The sequence below is a fragment of the Sceloporus occidentalis genome, unplaced genomic scaffold, assembly GCF_023333645.1.
Source record: "Sceloporus occidentalis isolate IW3139 unplaced genomic scaffold, rSceOcc1.0.p SCAF_1, whole genome shotgun sequence".
Classification (NCBI taxonomy): Eukaryota; Metazoa; Chordata; class Lepidosauria; order Squamata; family Phrynosomatidae; genus Sceloporus; species Sceloporus occidentalis.
In genome coordinates this window covers 132572884-132586990 of record NW_028316981.1, presented here as the reverse complement: position 1 = coordinate 132586990, position 14107 = coordinate 132572884, and the positions used below count along the sequence as shown (strand labels likewise).

Below are 14107 nucleotides of genomic sequence, written 5' to 3'. Positions count from 1 at the left end.
ACTGATAGAGCTCCCAAAGGAGGCAGGCATGGATGATTAGATATTCAATCACCCACAAAGAAAGGGAGCAAAGGTTGTATTTACTCTGGAGAAGGTAAATAAATTGTGGCAGCAAAATGATGGTTTTTAAGGAAAGGACTTATGAGAGGGTGCTGTGTTGTTTCAAACTGTACTTTTTAAAAAACTACTTTTCATCCTTTTTAAGTATATGTTTTAAACTATTTTAATATTGTTAATAGTTTATGTCTACGTATTTAGTGTTGATCTTTGTATGTTTTAATTATGTTGTTGTTTTTGTTGTAGATATGCGACTTCAAATCATTTTCAATTTTTCTAAGCCAAATCTATCACATGGTTTTCTTGACAAGTTTTGTTGGAGGGAGGAGTTGCCTTTGCCTTTGCCTTCCTCTGAGGCTGAGAAACTGTGACTTGCTCAAGGTTTTCAGTGAGGTTCCATGGCTGAGTGAGAGCAGTCGAAGCCTCTGGTCTCCAGAGCTGAAGTCCAAGCTCAAACCACCCCACCATGCTGGCTCTCACTATATTGTACTCATTTTAATTTGTAAGATGCCCTGAGCCCAGTTTGGAAGGAAAGACAAGGTATAAATAACATCATCATCCTTTTATTTGGAACACGCAATAGTTAGCTGCAGGGTGTGTCCTTGATTTTTTGAGGTTACATGTGGTTGTGTAAAATCCTAGAGTTCTATTATTATTTGAAAATGTTAGTTACGTTTTGTTGTTGTTTTAAAATGTGGGTTAAGATAGTTCTGTAGCCACTGCAGAATGGAATCTCCTTTCCCTTTCCTTATCCCTTAGAGACTCCCCAAAACTGCTTCTGGAAGTTTTTCCAACCCTCCAGATGTGGTTTTGGAGGTTCACTATATTGGAGATGTCATCCCATTCCTTACTATATTAAATTTTCTGTTCCACCAGAGGGACTTCAGCACTAAATGCTGCCTGTATGGTCCAATAAACTATAAAAGGAATTTTATTATTTAAAAATTAAAGTTTTAGAGTGTTATGGTCAAGTGTTTGGTTAGGCTTTGTTGTTGTTGTTGTGTGCCTTCAAGTTGTTTCCTACTTATGGCAACCCTAAGATGAACCTATCATGGGGTTTTCTGGCAAGTTTCTTCAGAAGGATGTTTGATGCTGACATCACCTAAGCATGAGAGAGTGTGACTTGCCCAAGGTCACCCAGTGAATTTACATGGCTGAGCTAGGATTTGAAACCTGGTCTCTAGAATCGTAGTCCAACGCTCAAACCAATATCAATATCTATTATTTTTAAGTTCAGCTGGAATAATTTTGAAATCAGCCATATTTTTATTTTGAAATAAAAATATGACTTCAAGTATGTTTATTGGACTCTAAGAGGAGAGAGATACTATCAAAATGAATGGTAAAAGAGGGTTAAAATAAGATTATAGCCCTCATAGCTATGGAAGTCTGCTTGACAGTATGAGAGCAGTGAACTATGCTGACTCACATAAGGTTTGCATTTTTAAACTACCCCTTCAACCATTCATTGTAGCTTGCAAAATTGTTAGAAACTTGAATATGTATTTTTTAAATTGAAGTAACCAAAAATCCTGGGGGGAAACACAAACCCAAGAACAGTAAAACCCAGTCATGGTACACAGAGTTGGATTGCTTCAACAATTAGTGTCAGTTGATTGTATGTGAATAGATTGTGCTCAAACTATATTGTTGCTAAAATGATAAAAAAGCCTTATCTGTGATCATTCAATCACACATGCAACCTACAACTTCAACATTACAGTTACCACATACTGAATGTACATGTGAGCCAGCTCTAAACACATCTTTCAACACCATATGACATATAGGAAAGCTTTATGTATTTTAAAATATCTTTAATTATTTTGAATGAAGTGATCAACAGAGGAATCTTAAACCAGAGGATAGAAAGTTAACGTGGCTGGTCGATAGGAGGTGTTATTTTCAGGCAGACCTTTGCTTTTGTTTTTAAAATGGTCTCTTATTGAAACTAATCGAATAGGATTTCCCATGCAGTTCAAAGCTGTTTTGGGTGAGCATCCTGATCTAGTGAACTATTGGACCTTCTACCGTGTATGTTCTATGCCTTGGCCAACATAACATGCTTATTTTAACATATTATTTTTAAATCTCCTATTAGTTTTCTTTGAAACTAATAGGAGTGCTGGTGAACTGTTAGTGGCAGGATGACTGAGCTGTGTACCAAGCAGCCCATAATTCACATCTCACCTCTGCTACACACCTGCCATGTAGTCTTAGAGAAACCATTCTTTTCTCAACATCAGTCCTCCTTCTACAACATAGCAATAACAACACTTGACCCACCTTGTCAGCATGCTGTAAGGATCAATGATATAAGTGAACATTCTAAACTGTGCATGGAGAAAAGGGAAAAAAGCCAACAAAATACTTCAAAGGTTATCAGTGGCTACCGATAATGAAAACAGTTTGTTGTTGTTGTTAACTGCTCTCAAGTTGTTCTCGACTCATGAGGACCTTATGGATGAGACATCTCCAGAATTCCCTGTCCTCCACTGCTCAGCTTAGATCCTGTAAATTCAAACCTTAATAGATTCTATCCAGGTAGCGTGGGGTCTTCCTTTCTTTCTGCTTCCTTCCACCTTTCCTAGCATTATTGTTTTTTCCAATGAAAAAATGTGCCTTCTCATGATGCAGCCAAAAAGCAATAGCCAATGTTTAATCATCTTGGCTTCCTGGGAGATTTCCAGACTGATAAAAACAGTAGGCCTCCAAAATATCAGTTGCTGAAGAGCGTGCTTAGGAGTCTGCTCTTGTCTTCATATCAATGTATCTAGGATTCCTGTAGGCACCTCATGTATAAATTGAGGGCAGGTTTGGGGACCAAAATTATGGATTTTGATATGACTCACAGATAAGTCAAGGGTAAAACTTAGGGGCATCTAACAAATGATGTAAAGGATGAAGTAAGGGAAAACAATGCCAAAGAACTTATAAAATTCCAGCAAGCATAACTGTTAGTGCTCATACTAAAGGCTGGATGGATGAGAAAATAGAAGGGATTCAGGGTAGATGACACTCTTGCCTTTCTCCAGAGGATGGTTCCTTTTTTAATGTGAATTACAGTACAGTACCTACATTGACCCATGGATAAGTCAGTTTTTTTGGGTCAATTTTGACCCAAATTTCTAGACTTATACATGAGTGTATACAGTATCTCACAATTTGGTATAGATTAAAAATACCAGAATTATCATTTATAAATCTGATAAATCAAACTAGTAGGTAGATTGCGGGGTGTGCTCTTCTTTATAACCAAGAAACCAGTTATTTAGAAGAGGAGGAAAAGGTACAAAGTGTTCATTACCTTCCTCCTCTTAGAAATAAATCACCAATTAATAGGGCCAGGCTTCAGATGGGCCATGTCCACTGCAACTGCAGTTCTGGATTTCTGTTCAGATGTCTCAATTTCAGTGTATAGCTTATTAAAGGGAACAAGTTTTGCTGGATCCCTATTGGGGAAGGGGCTCACTTATTAGGACAGGCCTTGTTTGGAAGTTCATACAGAAACAAATTGTGGGATAAATTGATGTTGTACATTCCCCCCCCCCCCCATCACCACCCAATAAGCTTTCATGAGCTGTAAACCACATTCTGAAAGAGGACCAGGACCAGGATAGAAGTGAGATGGAAGAATAAGTTCAAAAGAGATTCCACAGTGAGGCAAAATAATAAATAAGTGGATGGGAACAGCATAAAAACAAGGGAATAGGTACAAATTAGGTCCTTCTTTCAGGAAGCATTAACCTTTCCACATATTTATTTATTTATAGTATTTATACTCTGTCTGATACCTCTGTCGTTAATTGATTATTAGTTTATATCAAGAATGAGAAATATATGGTGCTCCAGATGTCATTGGGCTGTAATTCTTTCCAGCCATAAACACCACAGCCAATGGCGAGGGATGATGGAATTACAGCCAGCAGTATTTGCAAATGTTCCCTGGCCCTAGTCAATACTGACAAAAAATCCTAAGACAGTCAGTAACCTGAACATGTCACAATATACTGGCTTTGACAGAACTACAGTAGTACAAAACATAACTACTTGTCATCTGGCTCCATCTGCTACAGGAAGTGCCCCATTAACACCCATGATATGCACACAACTAATTATGCCTGTATAATTAGTTGTTAATTGCAGAATATTTTAATATTAGGAAGTGGATAGAAGTGATATGGCTATACACTGGGAACACAAAAATAAAAAGAGGGGGAGCACAATTAATCAATAAAGGAGATAAGAATTTTCCAAAGAGTGTCACAAATGTTATCAGAGTGATCTTTACAACAGCCCTGTAGATTAGAATATATATAATGTATATTCCATCTATGACAGATGAACTTGTGAAACAGCACCTTGCTTGGAGATACTTAATGCATTACATCATTAATTGCTGAGGAAGATACATTTGAACCATAGAATCCTAGAGTTGGAAGAGACCTCAAGGGCCATCCAGTCCAGCTCCATTCAGCCATGCAGGAACTCCCAATCAAAGCATCCCTGACAGATGGCCATCCAGCCTCTGTTTAAAGACCTCCAAAGGAGGAGACTCCACTACACTCCAAGGAAGCGTGTTCCACTGTCAAGAAGTTCCTCCTAATGTTGAGGTGGAATCTTTTTTCCTGAAGCTTGCATACATTGCTCCAGGTCCTATTCTCTGGAGCAGCAGAAAACAAGCTTGCTCCCTCCTCAATATGGCATCCCTTCAAGTATTTAAACAGGGCTATCATATCCCCTCTTCACCTTCTCTTCTCCAGGCTAAACATCCCCAGCTCCCTGAGTCTCTGCTCATGGGGCTTCATGGTTTCCAGGCGTTTCACCATTTTGTCTGCCTTCCTCTGGACTCACTGCAGCTTGTCAACATCTTTTATGACAAGTACCCTGCTTTCTGGGGGCAATTGGCTTACAGATTGTAAACCCAAAAAGCATCTGAGGAAGTAGACTTAAGTCACGCTGCCACCTTCTTCTTCCTTTCAGTGAGTCTCAGAGGTGCTAGAAGGTCTCTCTAGGTACAGATGGCAAACCGCTTAGCCTTGCAGTGGTTCCCAAAGTCTGGCCCTCTAGGTCTCATTTTTGGGCTCCATCTCCAGTGCCTCCTCCATCTTGGCCAATGCTCAAGGATTCTGGGAGCTGGAGTCCAAAAAAGAATGTGTAGGGGAAAGGAGTCTGGGAGTCAGGGGCTTGGGGAGTGCTGAGTTCACTATGAGGCGGAATAGAAACCGTGTCAACGCCGGTGCCGCTATTGCTGGAGCACCAGGGGCTGGTTGGCGGTCTCCCACCCAAGTCCTGACCAGGGCTGGCCCTGCTTAGCCTTCAAGAGCAGAGGGGATCTATCTCCCCAGGGCTCCCTCCCAAGGGCCACTGCACCCGAGGAGCCCGCCTCCCCTTCCGATGGCCGGGGCTCCTGGGCCCCACTCCAAGAGGCGGAAGGGGGCTACTCACTCAGCCAGGACTCCAGGCTCTCCCCTTCCGCCTCCGCCATGTTGCCGGCCGGGCAGCAGACTCCGCCCGCTGTCTGTCAGCCACCAGCCCTCCCTGACACTGACGAGGGAGAGAGGAGCGGCGCCTGCCTCCGCCACGCCCCACAGCGCCCCCTGGCGCCCGGCGGGGTTCACGCTCTTCCCTTGCCCTCCTTCCATCAATCTGAAACCGCCATGTATCCCCCAATGCTTCCCTATCCAGGGCAAGCACTCTCGGTTATAGCCACAGCAGTGGCCTCCCTCCCCAGGGCTCCTGTCACTTGGCCTGCTATCCCACGGTGCCATCCCCATCCCCTCCTCCTGGTTCGCACCATGCAGAAGCCTTAGGGGTTATTATTTTTGGCACTACTGTTACTCATAAATTGTCATCCCCATCTGCCACTGAATGTCGTGCTAGTAGTTGATATCAACAACTAGCAAAGTTAAAACTATACCTCCAGATGACAATATCATATGCACATCCTAAATGCATTTGTATGTCATTAGTCTGCAGATCTTGTAGTGCCTTTGAGACTGACTGAAAGAAAGAGGTTGGCTTTACTAGATTTCAGTGGCTCTGAAGTCTAGGAAAGTCCACGCTGCCAACTTCTTTCCCTCAGGCAGTTTACAGTGTCTAGGCCAATTGCCCCCAACATTTTAGTGGCCTCCAGAAGGATGCAAGGCTGAGTGGACCTTGGAGCCCTGCCTGGGATCCAACTCACAGCCTTGTGGCTGCAGCACAGGCATTTAACAACTGTGCCATGAGGGCTCCTTAACAACAACAAGGGCTCCTTCTTCTTGTTGTTTGGTGTGTTCCTTCAAGTTGTTTTCAACTTGTCATGATAACTTTACTTAGCAAGATGGGCTTACTTGGGCTTTGGTTATTGTTGTTGTTAACTCCCCCCGAGGCGATCTGGACTCATGGCTGCCCTTTGGATGAGACACCTCCAATAGCCCCTTTCCCCCTGGGATGCTCATTGGGAATATGGCCCACAGGGAACCCTTGGGGAATACTGGCCCATAGAGAAGCATAGGAAACTTCTCCAGTGTTTCCTATGGGCAAGTATTCCAATTGGGTCCCAAAGCGGCTTTTACACGGTGTAACCTGAGAGTAAGAGGGAGGGAGAGGAGAGAGTGAAGCACAGTCAGGGAAACCCTTCCTAGTCTGCTGCTGCTGCTGCCGCCGCCAATGGAACAGAAGAGGCGGCTCCGTCCGTTCAGGCATTCGCGGAGGGCAGCCCTGCCTTGGGAGGGGTCCTGAAGGCAGAGGCAAGATGGCGGCGCCCATGGCGGAGAAGCTGAGGGTCTTAGGAGGGGGGCCCTGCGGCCGCTGGAAGGCCTGGCTCCCCCGGTAAGAGGCTGGGGCTGGGGCTGCACTAATAGCCACTTTGGCATGGCTCAGTGCTAGGGAATCCTGGGATCTGCAGTTGGCCACTGTGGCCCCAGAGCTCTCCCTGAAAGGGAAGGCTGCATGTCTCTCTCACAGCTACAGATCCCATGCTTGGTTTGGGACTTCAAGGCGTTTCCGATGTATGGCGACCCTTGGCAAGGCTTCTTCAGAGGGGGTTTGCCATGGCCATCCTCTGAGGCCGAGAGAGTGTGACTGGCCCAAGGTCACCCATTGGGTTTACATGGCCGAGCCAGGATTCCCTACCACTCAGCAAGGGCAGTTAAAGTGGTCTCAAACTGGATTATTTCTGCAGTGTGTTTTGGACCAGAGTCCCAAGGTGGGGAGGTGCACCCAATTTATAGTCAGGAAAAGTTACTTTTGGGATCCACAACTGCCAGCATGGCTGTATTCCATTAGTGCACCTGATGAAGTGGATGGGAATCTATGGAAGAACTTGCTAAAACAAATCAGGTTTAAGTGTGCTGCAAGATTCATTTTTCTTTTTATTTTATATCACGAAACAGACTAATTTAGCTGTTTCCCCCCCAAATAATATTTCACATGTGGTTCTACAAATGAAATGGTAGTTACAAGTATAAGGTATGCACTTGTATATCCTTATAAGGTGTACACTTGAACATGGCTTGTTCTTATGATTTGGATAGGCTTGTATAACAAAGGAGTTGAAAGATATTTAGTTCTTGGCACTGTCAATATTTGTTAGTGAAATGAAGCCCTAACACTGATTTTCATTCTATAAAAGGTTGTTTAAATTGGTGTCCTGTGTTAGTTGTTGTTGGACATGGATGAGTATGGTTCTCACATAAGGAGTAAAGCATAACTTTGTGAATTACACTTGTCCCTCCACATTTGCTGGGGTTAGGGACACGGGACCCCCGTGAATGTGGAAAAACTGCAAGTAACAAAAACACTATGTTTTTGCCTGAGAGAACAGCTCTCTAGGAATCTCTAGGTCCTCCAGTGTGACTTTTGGTTAAAGTTGATCATAGAGTTGCACTAGAGGACCTAGAGATTCCTAGAGGGAACGTATTTAATAAAATCCATGAATCAAATCCGCAAAAGTCAAAGCCACAAATGTGGAGGGTTGAGTGTACCTCTTTGATACAAGTTGTAGTGTAGAGGATCTGTTGGAGTATTTAGGATATATTATGCAGGCTAAAATACGAACTTGCTCATATGTGTACTTATCCTAAGGGGAATATTTACATAAGACCACATCTGTATGTTTCATGTTGCTCTATAATTTCTGTCCTCTTATGTATGAACAATCACGTCTGCCATGCGATCACCCACAGCCATGAATGGAAAGGGATGTAAAGAAATCCACCTTGTAACTTCAATCTAACTGTTATGGGTTTACATGGTCGAGCCAGGATTCAGACCCTTGGTCTCCAGAGTCATAGTCCAACACATAACAATATGAGGTTGAATAACCGGCATCTTTGCAAAGATTACACATATCTAAGACTGTTGTAGTCAATGGGATTTTGTTTGCCTCAAATTCTATTTTGGATTGTGTTAAAAGCATGATAAATTATCTTAGTGGGTCTGAATTATAAAATTGGATGTGGGGAAGTGGGGTATAAGCAGAATTATATACATCCACATGTTGGGGCTGAACATATTTGTGACTTTTTTCTGTTCTTTATATTCTTTGCAGGCTAATTCAAGTCAGGTGGAGTCGATACAGTCCTAATTTCCTTGAACCAGAGGTGAACAAAGAAGTTTATAACAAACCACTAGAACAATTATCAGAAGAAGAAAAAACAAAATGGGATCTTAAAACAGTCCGACCTATAAAAGCTACCCCTTCCAATGTCAGCAGCTCTGTGTTCTATGAACCAGTGATCAGGTCTGGATGCTGTCTTACATATTAAGATTAAATCCTTACACTTGTGTCTGACACTAGTTTTCTCCAGATGTTTTAGGCTTCCAGTATTCCTGACCAGTGGATATGGGAATGGAAATTCCATTCCCATATCGAAATCCCATATCTGGAGACTAACCAGTTGGGAAAGACTGATCTATCATTTATCAGAAACATTAATTGATTTAATAGAGTAATTTAGTTTATCAAAGTGTTATCTGACAGAAATATGAACAGTTTTAGCTGAAAAAGTTGAGAATTATAGCATGATGTTCTAAAGTGTTGGGGCTTAGTAGTATTGATTTTATGTGATAGGGTTCAGTCCAGAATGTTTCCAAAATATTTCATGATTTGTCTCCATAGCACAGGTACAATAGCAGCTCCAGAACAGCAAGAGTGATATCCCTTTAACGGGTTTTCAACTCCCTTTCCAGGCTTTCCTCTGGAACACAAAGGTCCAAAACACACTGCAGAAATCATCCAGTTTGAGACCGCTTTAACTGCCCTGGCTCAGTGCTAGGGAATCCTGGGAATTGCAGTTTATTGTGGCACCAGAGCTCTTTGACAGAGAAGGCTAAATGTCTCACAAAACCACAGTTCCCAGAATTCCCTAGTATTGAACTAGGGCAGTTAAAGTGATTTCAAACTGGATTATTTCTACAGTATATTTTGGACCAAACTGATCAGGAAAGCAAGAAAAAGAACAATCTGCAGTGATACTGCTTGTCTGTATTCCCCACTTGTATAACTCAATTTTGTAGGCCTCTGCTGGCTGTTGTATAAGATGGGATTGCTAGTTCTGAACTGTGGTCAAACATTCTTTAACAGGTTCTATGTTCTTTGTTGTTCAGGGTTGGTGCAGTGGTTTGTTTTTATCAAGCTCAAATGCATGCTGGAAAAGGACATGACACCTTTACCAGAGCATGTTATGTGGGCTGCAGGATCATGGTAACACAGTGAAACTGTAGATGCCATGGTTTGTGTCAGCACTGGGTACTGCCATGCCAGTCAGCAGTGCATGACTTCAAAATACCAGACAAGGTACCTCATGATGCTTGTGCTTCCCTTTGAACAAATAGTATCACCACCCAGTGACAGAAGCCAATAACTTTCCAGCAAACCTCTACAGCTGTTGATCTGAGAGTGTAGTAGGTGGATTATAGAGGGAAGCAGAAGCATGATGAGAATAGTAAATAACTAGAATTCTTTTGACAAATTTTGCTAAATACTCTCATGGTTTATTAGCATAATGGAAAGAGTATAGTTATGGGGATCTTAATGTCAGAGTGAAGATGCTTAGAGTACCAGTACAACTGCATTTGTATTTTGCTACAGCAAATTTACTAGCCTTATGATGAAGGGAGGAGATAAGATTTTGGCCCGATCCATTATGAATCAGGTAAGTTAATATTCCAAATTATTGTTCCTTTTATTTGTTATTGCAGTGTGCAGAAGCAAAAATATTCCTATCTTTAAGCTGTATAGGAGAGATGGATGGAGGACATTCTTGTGGATGGGAGAATATTTTGTCCTCTTGAGGCCCTCAGAGACCACACTCTTTCCCACAACGTTGTCACTGCAGAAACCCCTGTAGCTCTGTAACAATGCATGTGTAGATGGCTCCCCCCCCCAATGCATTCCATCTTGTAGCAGATTCATGCTTCTGATAGCCCACCAAACTATGGTTTGGTAGTTTTGAGGATATTGATTCTGCCAGGAAGCAGGACACATTAGAGAAAGCCATATGTATGTATGTGCCTTTTCCAAAAGAATCATTGGGTATGGAGTGAACTGGGGGCTTCTCAGTTGGCTGTGAAAAGCTGCAGATTTCCCTTTTCTGCCATGCACAAATTGTCTGTCTCTGGCTTAGTTACTTCACCACAATAATCATCTTCAGTATCTCCACAGCTGTTTCATCTGCAATCTTCTTCCTGCTAGGCACCTTGCTAATAAGAATTTGCAAAGCTCACAGACAATAATAGCCTTCATAATGTATTCTTTTAGACAAGTACTTGGAGGTCGGCAGACATGCATTTAACTATGAAATCTTGCCTTTCAGCATTCACTCCAGTATAAACCAGAGACCTTCATCATGGCCACAATTAAGGGCCCTGAGTGTGGTCAAGAACACTTTAACATTGGATAGAGTGTCTGCTAGTGGCTCTGAAACCTGAAGGAGCAAGGTTCAGTCAGATTTCTGCTTACTAGTAAGGAAACACAATGGTTAGGATCTACACTGGGAACGTTTCTCAAGGTCACAGTCTGTGTTTATATATCGTCCTGTCTTCCCAGAAGCCCTTTTAGCACTGTGTGGGGTTAATGTGCATGATAACTTTGTTCTGGGATTGAGCAAATCCTGCTGCTGAGAATGACTTTAACATAAGGACATGTGGACTCTAGGAACATAAGATGTTGCCTTATACTGAGTGAGACCATGGGTCCATCTAGCTCAGTGCTATCCGTTTTTTCTCCAGTAATCATAGGTTTTTAATTGAAGATCTTGACATTACCTAGTAATTTCCCATCCAGGTAGGTACCAGGCCTGACCCAGCTTAGCTTCTGAGATCAGGAGATCAGGTGCATTTAGGCTAATATCATGATACACTTTTACTTTTGTTTGCGATCTAGACTTTGGAAGCTATTAAGAGGAAGCAGCTTATGAAATACCATAAAGCTGATGAGAAGGAGAAAGAAAACATTGAATGCAACCCTTACACTATCTTCCATCAGGCATTAAAAAACTGTGAACCTGTCATTGGGCTTGTGGGTGTCCAGAAAGGAGGCAAAACCTATCAGGTAATCTGTGAAAGAAATAGAAAATGAGTCCATTCAAAAATTAAAATTATGGTGCCATGGTAACTCAGACACAATCATATTGGCATAGGTTTTCTCCCTAAAATACAACTATTATTATAATTGTGAAGGGACATTAAAGAGGCCCCAGCAACATATTTTCTTTAAACTTTTGGAAAGGAGCTACTTCTACTTCCATCTAAGTTGGGATGAGAAAGTACCTCCACAGGGCACTCTGCAAGTGGCTCCACAAGGCTCCTTTTGTGCCTTTCAAGGCCCACACCACCATTCTTTGAAACCACTGAAGATTACTTAAGACAATTTCAGAACCATTCAGAAGAATAATGGGCAACTGTTGGGTATTTTAAATCTAAGAAAGGTCTTTTTTTGTAACATGAAGTGATCCAAAAGTTCCTAATGGAAAAAAAGGCCTTTGCTGGACCTAAAATGGCCAAAGAGGGCTAAAAATGTGACAAAAGTGTCCCTATACCTCAGAGTTTGGGGGCGAGGGCATTTGGGGGAGTATGGAGTACAGTTTTCCTTCCAGTGATCCCTGGGGAAGCAAGTATAGCCCCCTGACAGTTGCCCAGTTGCACTGCTGCACTTTGAGGTAAACAAGACCCCATTGCTGGCATTTATTTCATTAATATTGAGAACAGTTTTCTGTAACATAATCCATTTGATTTTTCCCTTTTAAATTGTTTCCTAGTTGTCTTGAGGGTTTGTCAATAGTCTGTGATAACTATTCTACATAAATTTAAATCTGAAATTCTGGGCAAGTTCAGCTTTGGCAGGGAAAATTCATGGCTTTGCTGACAGAATGTTGAATATGGCTGGACGGTACTTTTTTCGGTACTTTTTTCAAGGACCTCGCAACCACAGTGGGCAAAACAGAGAAATCCCAAGCACATTTTTGACAACTTGGCTTTTTCATCTTACACATTGATCAAAAAAATTATGTGTTTTTGGAACCCAGATCTTGGTTTCACATTTCTGAAATCTGTAAAAAAAATTTGTGTCTCAAAGGTCCCAACCCCTCTGAAGGACAGCCGGCGGCGTTTCTTAGCAATGAAGTGGATGATAACAGAATGCAGGGTCAACAAGCACAGGCGGACACTTATGCCTGAAAAGCTTTCCCAAGAGTTGCTGGAAGCCTTCCACAACCAAGGTCCTGTAGTAAAGAAAAAGCAAGAGCTTCACAAAATGGCTGAGGCTAACCGGGCCTTTGCTCACTTTCGGTGGTGGTAGAGTGCGTACCATTTTGTCAGATGCAACCTATGAGGACAGAGACTTTGTTACAAGACAAGGGTTCTTTTTAAAATTCTGTATGGTTTTCTTTGCAAAGTACCAGCCTGGCAGGGCCGTGGACTGCTTTGCAGCTGCCTCTTCTCAAATAGCATGACAAAGAAGATATTAGCAAAAATAAATTTTCCTCTTTTTCAGGCTCCAGTGAGATAAAATTCTGATTACTATATGGCTGAGATGATTTAATTAGTACCGGCTTCTGTATGCATGGTTTCTCCTTTGTTCCATTCTAACCTCTTTCCACTCAGAGGATTTATCTTTGATACAGAGTTATGGGCTATCTTGTGGAGGATTGAAAAATAAACGGTATTTTGTATTGTTAAGCAGAATCCTCTGGCAACATCCTGGACTGGAGAATTGTAACGCAGGTGGAAATTGCTTGTGGGTGTTCTCTGTGTATCTGTTATGGACAGTGTCTCTATTTAAAATGCTTTTGAATCAGTGGTTTAGCTTATTGGTAGGAAACATATTGAATGAAAATTAGCCTCTTAAAGGAAGGTTAGCTTCCCTTCTTTGATATGGTCCGCACATGCTTTTTATCACTTGTTTTCTCTGCAGTCATGCTCAGACAGCTGAATATTTGAGCTGACTACATAGAGTATTTGAAAACAAAGTTTGGTCTAGCATTTTATCTGTAATGGTCCATTCAACTCTGTAAGACATCACTTGATGATGCAGATATCAGGTGATGTGGACGCTTGAGTAAACCACTCTTTACCCCAGTTGTGTCCCTGAATCCATACAAAATATTTTAACTGAAGAGTTGCTATGTCCTTATGATAGATGGGATCTTGACATCTTGGGTGTTGATCTGCAGATTTCTTGATTCTTTTGCTTGTAGAATGTGATGGGGTTGACATGATCTACAACTCTGGTTTGAGAATGATAGTTCCTTATTGGTATATTTGTAGGAAAACTTCTCACTATGCTACCAATGTCTTTCAAAAGAACTGTTTCTCTGTGCCATGAAGCAGCCTTGCAAATAAATTTAGAGGAGTTTCTGGTTTGTTAGCTATAATGTCTATTACAACAGTCTTGAGTCTGACACTTCTTACGTAGCCAGATTAGACTATCCATACAAAGAAGGTCAGTAGCAATAAGGTTGGAGGAACCCTAAAGTGTGACAAAAGTATTTAAAAAGTGGTAAGGGGGATGGAGACTGTAAAGTGTACATAGTATACATATAAATTTAAAGACCATTGAGTGCTA

General features: G+C 41.8%; 2 protein-coding genes across 3 annotated transcripts in view; one reads left to right on the top strand and one right to left on the bottom strand.

Annotated features, from left to right (window-relative positions):
• The window catches only part of LOC149322185 (ADP-ribosylation factor-binding protein GGA3-like), a 37180-nt gene extending 31583 nt beyond the window's left edge, over window positions 1-5597 (bottom strand). For both annotated transcript variants that reach the window (XM_089536529.1, XM_089536537.1), the window contains exon 1: window positions 5506-5597. In XM_089536529.1, the coding sequence (XP_089392655.1) occupies window positions 5506-5545 (40 nt within the window). In that variant the 5' untranslated portion in view covers window positions 5546-5597. The remainder of the gene's footprint in view (window positions 1-5505) is intronic.
• Window positions 5598-6726: 1129 nt separating this feature from the next.
• On the top strand, window positions 6727-13897 carry LOC149322184 (small ribosomal subunit protein uS7m-like). Its single transcript, XM_089536517.1, has 5 exons — window positions 6727-6873; window positions 8594-8785; window positions 10136-10199; window positions 11429-11596; window positions 12620-13897. Exons 1-5 carry the CDS (start codon window positions 6797-6799, stop codon window positions 12839-12841), a joined length of 723 nt encoding a protein of 240 aa, XP_089392643.1. The 5' UTR covers window positions 6727-6796; the 3' UTR covers window positions 12842-13897.
• The last annotated feature ends 210 nt before the right edge of the window (window positions 13898-14107 follow it).

Coding starts and splice junctions, on each gene's coding strand:
- LOC149322184 (XM_089536517.1), top strand. CDS start 6,797: ATGGCGGCGCCCATGGCGGAGAAGCTGAGGGTCTTAGGAGGGGGGCCC. Junction 8,786..10,135: donor TTCTATGAACCAGTGATCAG/GTCTGGATGCTG, acceptor ATTTTGCTACAG/CAAATTTACTAGCCTTATGA. Junction 10,200..11,428: donor CCCGATCCATTATGAATCAG/GTAAGTTAATAT, acceptor TTTGCGATCTAG/ACTTTGGAAGCTATTAAGAG.